Source organism: Triticum aestivum, chromosome 5B (assembly GCF_018294505.1).
Source record: "Triticum aestivum cultivar Chinese Spring chromosome 5B, IWGSC CS RefSeq v2.1, whole genome shotgun sequence".
NCBI classification, from domain to species: domain Eukaryota; kingdom Viridiplantae; phylum Streptophyta; class Magnoliopsida; order Poales; family Poaceae; genus Triticum; species Triticum aestivum.
Window position 1 is genome coordinate 454561262 of NC_057807.1, and position 6104 is coordinate 454567365.

The following is a 6104-nucleotide window of genomic DNA, read 5'->3' on the forward strand; positions in this document are numbered from 1 at the left end:
GCGCCAGTTTGCAAAATACATGTTAATGCTCGCATGCAGCATCAAATAGGGTTTGCCTGCACCGTGATCGTGCGGAAAGAGAATACATGGCGACCTGGGCCGGCCCAGTTCGCGGGGCGCGTGGGGCTCCCTTCTCCGAAGCCCAGATTCTCGCAGGCCGACAGTCCGAAGCCCACCGGTACCCCCTCTAAGACACAAGAGAGAACAACTGAGACGACCACATCTTCCGCTCCCCAAACCCTAAACCCGTGTCACCCGATCGGCGGCGGCCGCGGCGGTGAGGCGGCGAGAAGATGGGAAAGAGGAAGAGGGAAAGGGAAGTGCGTCTTCACGTGAAGACGTCCGAGGGTTCCTCCTCGTCGTCGTCGTCACTCGGCGGAGGTGGCCGCACCCCTCCTTCTTTGAGGGGAGGAGGAGGAGGAGGACGAGGAGGAGGAGGCGGGAGCAGCAGCGTCGTCCCAAATCCAACATCAACATCACCCTTGTCGGCGTCGGGCGCACCTTCGACGCCATCATCTTCCTCCACAGCTTCTTCATTGAAGATCGGGACGATGGAATTCAATCTTCCACCCGGATCCCCGCCAACATCCACAGCGTCTCCACAGGCAGTTACCTCACCCGTTGCCCTCCCTCATCCTCAGGCTCCAGCGATTCTGTCTCCGACTCCTCCACCCAGATCCACACCAACATCCACAGCCTCTCAGGCAGCCACCTCACCGGTCGAACCCCCACATGCTGATGTTTCCCATTTTTCGAGCCCATTCCCGAATCCTATGCACAGGCACTCCAGCAGTCTGAAGACAGCAACACGACCATGACCTACCTCAAGCATCTACGAAGGTTAGTTATGGTTTGGATTTCGTTATCGTTGTTCCTATTGCTTCAGCTAATAACAGGCTAACGATATTGAATTCTTGTTCTAGGTGCTGTGGTGAAGATGCACGCCGCCTTTGGGCATCTGGTAGCTGTCACTTAAAGATGAGTTTTGACAGGTTGAAAACAGAAGATCGTAAACTTGCATACATGATATGTAATAACTATGAGAGGTGAGTTCTGACATAAGTAAGCCACTGCTTTAGTTATTTTGTAGGGAATGCTTTTATCATCCACTTGCATTTGTCATCTGTGCACTGATAGTTATTGTGGACTATGCCTTAAATATGTTCATGAATTGTGGTTTGAACAACCGTTTATTATTCCACAGGTTAAAAGTACATTTGGAGTCTGCCCTCAGAACATTCTTATTGGAATCTTTCAAAAGTCAGAGTCCTGACACCATAAAGAAGAGGTTTGCAAGTGAGGATAAAATGAAACAATTCATTCAAGTCCAAACAAAACTGACAGTTATGCAGATGCCTTCAAGGTAATTTTTCATGGCCCGCTGATCTTTGTTTCGTTTTCTATTCATTCCTTGCAGTCTTGTATACTGCAACACTATTCCCTCTCTACCTAATTTGGTTATTTGGGTATTGCCAGTGCAGCATTAATACATGTTATGTGTTCTTTGAGCTAAATTTTCATTTGTTTCAAACATTTCTCTTGCGCAATAACTAGGTCATATTATTTGTCTTTTGGAGCAAAACAGCGGCATGGGCTTTTAGCTTTGTAATGTGGTAGTAAAGTCTTAAGAGTTCTATGCCCCTACTTTTTGATCTCCCTTGGTTACAAGCACGCAAATTTCATTTTCACTTAGACCATGCTATTATACTGCATCATCTAGACATTGCGTAAATATTAGTGTAAAGTTGCTAAAAGAGCTTATTCTGTATTGCAGCATATGTTCATTGCGTCAGCACTTCATCAACAATCCTGCAGGCAGAATTGCTCATCTGTTCCAGAACCAGGCCTATAGCAAAGACGTCCCAACAGCAGTAAAAGAGTCAAGGATTCTGCTTCACAAGTTAACACAACATACCATAGCAGAACACAAAAGAGGTTACTGTTGGGATGGTCAATTAAGCCTTGATGACTGGGAAGTCATAGATGTAACTCACATTTATCCAATTGCCAAATCTGTCCGTTGCACCAGTAGAGCAATGTCTAACAAGGACCTTACTCAAATAGCTGACACAGTAGTTCCAAACTTCATGATCAATGGAGTGATTCCTGTGTTTATGGAACACTTCACAAATGCGTTGAAGTCTCATGGCACACTTGCTGAAGAGGATTTCCGATCTTGGTACTATGCATACCTCCTGCTACACCCCTTTGTTATGTCATCGATAGGAAGGGCAAATCTCCTTAGGAATCTGTATTGGCTTCTGGTGGACTTGAATTTTGAGGAAAACCCGTTCTTTGATACTGTTTTCAAAGTAGCTCCTTCTTCAGACTGGCGAGATTTTATCATGCAGACCCCTGTGAACTACATTATCTGGAAGGTTTTCTGGTACAAGCTGATACCAAATTTCAACACCCTTCCTTATTTCAACTTGTTGGGAAGCATTATAAAGTACCATCGCCATCTTGTTCATCATGGTCCTGACCATGCCAGGGTACGTTTCCTAGATTTAGCTTGTCCACGTGCTATTAGTACATAATATTATGAGCTTTCTATATATATTAGTTCAGTTTGGTCAGGGCCCAGATCTTTAATTATTTTTGAGATATTTCTTATGAGTTCCGTTGTTTCAGGATGGCAAGGTGACAACAATGTCGAGCACAGATGACAGCGAGTTACTTGCTGCAGCGCATGACCAGGATTGCCTCGCAGAGTGCATCAAGAACCTTCTGCAACAGAAGAAAGTGACCAGCGAGTAATGCTTTTTTGTCTGTCTTATCCTTTCTTGAGTTTATTTTTATGTGGATATTTTATATGCTAACCTTCTTTTCCTCTTGCAGCGTCAGTGTTGTGCTTGACGCTTACGCTGTGACATGGGAGCTGTGATTATGCTTGCAGCATTAACACTTAACATGTGGCGAAGGACTAACAACGAGGCTTTAGGACATTGTTGCACAGAGACGTGACTGTGTGAGTACAGGGTAGTGTTGATGCGACCTTCAGGGGGCTGTATGTAGTGTTGGTAGTGGTGTGGTCGGTGGTGCTCGGATGCACTTTAATTGCTGTTATGCTTATGGGGGAGTTGTTGTTAAGGATGTGATGTCTGTTCTGTGTTTGGATGCAATTTGGTTGCTGTTATCCTATGGGAGAGGTGTTGTTAAGGATGTGAACCTGAAATTCAAGGAATTATCTGTTTTATAAACCGCAATAGTCTTTCGTTTTATTTTTCACATGTACTCCATTTGTAAACAAATATAAGACACAGTGATCTATAAAACGTCTTATATTTGTTTACAAAGGAATAGTACATGTTATGTTCTATGCCGCCACCATGAAAGGTTAAGCTGCAGGATCAAATGAGTCGAACTTAGATTTCACTCTCTTGCCTCAAGGGATCCAAAGCTTTTGTACTCCCTTCTCAAATTAGTCTAAATACATTTGTATCTTAGCACCTCCCTCTGATCTATATTATCAACTTCCAAATTTCGGCAGTTCAGCACCAGGAGGTCGTAGCATGAGAAGTTCTTTGTGTTTTATGTTATCTGAAACCTATCCTTCAGAGATGAAATGTAACGCTCAAACAACTTTTACCTAAGAGTGAGAACATCGAAATCAATGAAATAGAAATTGTTGATAAGGCCTCTCTATCACACACACATGGGAAGTTGAGAGTGATCGTTGTGGGAAGGGTTATAAGTGCAATTATTCATTTCATTGAGGAACACTTACAACATTCATTCCACAGTATTGAGGAACACTTTACAACATTCATGCAACAGTCTTTAGATTACAAGAAAACGGAAACACATACTACATGTGAACATAGTGCCGAACCACTCTATTTTTCCGGAGCATATTTTACTAGCTCCCTATTCTCCGAGAGCGAACGCTGATGCATCATGGGTGTCGGACAGACCGGTGCCCACCTTGAAGGTGACCTTTTCAGTAGAAGACTCATTGACATAGACCTCGACCAAACTGAGCCACAGAAACAGCTCCTTGACCTTGACCCTAGTGACCTTCTTTATCTTGCCCTTCTCAATGAAAGCGGTCACCTCGGTGGCATAGGAGACAGTCTGCTTGATCTTCTTGAAGGTGTGCTCATTCTTCTTCTGAAGCATCCACACGAACCCGTTCTCACGGTTGTATCCGACCTCCTCGATGTCGCTCATTGGAAAGGGGCCTTTCGGGAGGCCGAGCTCTTCGAGTAGCTCAGCGGACCTCTTCTTGCAGACATTGCCCCCCTTGACGACCTCGGCGCCGGCGCGGTGGTTCTCGACCAGCTGGGACGCCATTTGAGCTATTGTCTAGGATTGGTTTGCTTCAGAAGTGTGGTTTTAGGTTTGTGGATTGGTGGATGAGCTTGCCATAGGTGATAGAACAGAATATGGTGCTGCCTTATATAGATGCCCAGTGAGACCTGCAGCTTTCCTCTCTGGACTTCTTCTTTCAGATACTTCTTTTTCTGAGAAAAATACCACTCTGAAGTCCACAGCAGAACACTAGAGTTTTTTTTAAATAAAACTTCAACTTTATTAATTAGAAATAATTGTTACATCGTCCATAAGAAGAGGTACAATATCCTTCATAGGCTCCTCAAACCAATCCCTAGTGGTTGGAAATTTTGCTAACCTAGCTATTTCATGGGCCACTCTATTTGCTTCCATATTACAGTGTTCAAATTTAACTATAGGAAAATCACAAGCCAAAAAGTAGCAATCATCAAAAACTGCAGCTGCCGCTCCCGCCGAGTGTCCTCCATTCTTCATTATGTCGATCACTTCCATGTTATCCGAGTTTACAACAAGGCGATTGCAACCCGCCTTCTGTGCTAGGAATAAACCAAATTTAAGAAACAGAATTTCTGTTGTTAATACATCATCACACCAGTCAATCCTCCAGTTTCCTCCAACAATGAACCTTCCCTTATCATCTCTCAGGACCGCCCCAGCTGCACCTTGAAGAAGATCATGACCGAAAGCGGCATCAACATTCAGTTTCACAAATCCCCTAGGAGGGATACTCCATCCCCCTGTTTTGTGAGTTGCCTTAGGGGAGTATGCATTGACATAGTTTGCCGTTATAGCATGAGCCCCCATCGAAGTTTGATTTGCATCCTGTAACTTTCCTTCATGGACGAGTTGACTTCTATCCCACCATAGATACCAAGCTGTAATAGCTATTAACTCATGTGCATTCTAGATGCCCTTAATGTTTAATTCTTGATCTTTCATAAGGAGTAAGAATTCTAGCACCGCCTGCTACTACTACTTTTGCCACTATTACCGTTACTTCCATATTACTTTGCTACTAGATACTCTACTGCAGATATTAAGTTATCCAGGTGTGGTTGAATTGACAACTCAACTGCTAATACTTGAGAATATTCTTTGGCTCCCCTTGTGTTGAATCAATAAATTTGGGTTGAATTCTCTACCCTTGAAAACTGTTATGATCCCCTATACTTGTGGGTTATCAAGACTATTTTCTGGCGCTGTTGCCGGGGAGCATAGCTCTATTCTTTGAGTCACTTGGGATTTATATCTGCTGATCGCTATGAGGAACTTGAAAGACGAAAGAACTAAGATTTTTCCCTCGACTACGAGGGGAGGTAAGGAACTACCATCTAGCTCTGCACTTGATTCACCTTCTGTTATGAGTAAACTTGCGACACCTAAACCTGCTTCTGCTACTAATTCTGATATGTCGCATGTTATTGATGATGCCACTTCTGCTATGCGTGATGCTTATGGTGAAAACTACTTCTATGCTTGATAATACTCTGTCATTAGGTGAATTTGTTGATGAACAACTTGCTAGGGCTAGAGAGAATGAAATTATTGAAACTGATAATACTGATGAAAGTGATGATGAAGATTCTCCCCCTAGATATGAATTGCCTGTTGTGCCTGAGGGTTATGTTATGGATGAAGAAATCGCTAGAGATTTTCTTGCTTGCAATGATAGATCTGATCTTAAGAAATTATTAGCTAAACTGAAAGAAAAGTCTCTGAATGCTAGAATGAAATATGACCCTGCTTTTGCTACTTCACCTATCTGTATTATTGATAAGGATTATGATTTCTCTGTCGATCCTGAGATAATT

The 6104-nt window shown here is 43.3% G+C and overlaps 2 protein-coding genes across 2 annotated transcripts; one reads left to right on the forward strand and one right to left on the reverse strand.

Annotated features, from left to right (window-relative positions):
* Positions 1 to 223: 223 nt before the first annotated feature.
* On the forward strand, positions 224 to 3219 carry LOC123112425 (uncharacterized). Its single transcript, XM_044533406.1, has 6 exons — positions 224 to 840; positions 924 to 1046; positions 1205 to 1363; positions 1775 to 2492; positions 2632 to 2753; positions 2839 to 3219. Exons 1-6 carry the CDS (start codon positions 815 to 817, stop codon positions 2882 to 2884), a joined length of 1194 nt encoding a protein of 397 aa, XP_044389341.1. The 5' UTR covers positions 224 to 814; the 3' UTR covers positions 2885 to 3219.
* Positions 3220 to 3867: 648 nt separating this feature from the next.
* On the reverse strand, positions 3868 to 4293 carry LOC123116410 (uncharacterized). The gene has a single exon (XM_044537373.1). The coding sequence runs from the start codon at positions 4291 to 4293 to the stop codon at positions 3868 to 3870; it is 426 nt and encodes a 141-aa protein (XP_044393308.1).
* Between the last annotated feature and the right edge of the window lie 1811 nt (positions 4294 to 6104).

Bases quoted from the DNA above. Each gene is read 5' to 3' on its own strand.
- LOC123112425 (XM_044533406.1), top strand. From the start codon at position 815: ATGACCTACCTCAAGCATCTACGAAG. The intron at 1,047-1,204 runs GTGAGTTCTGAC...ATTATTCCACAG, and splicing joins ATATGTAATAACTATGAGAG to GTTAAAAGTACATTTGGAGT. The intron at 2,754-2,838 runs GTAATGCTTTTT...TTCCTCTTGCAG, and splicing joins CAGAAGAAAGTGACCAGCGA to CGTCAGTGTTGTGCTTGACG.
- LOC123116410 (XM_044537373.1), bottom strand. From the start codon at position 4,293: ATGGCGTCCCAGCTGGTCGAGAACCACCGCGCCGGCGCCGAGGTCGTC.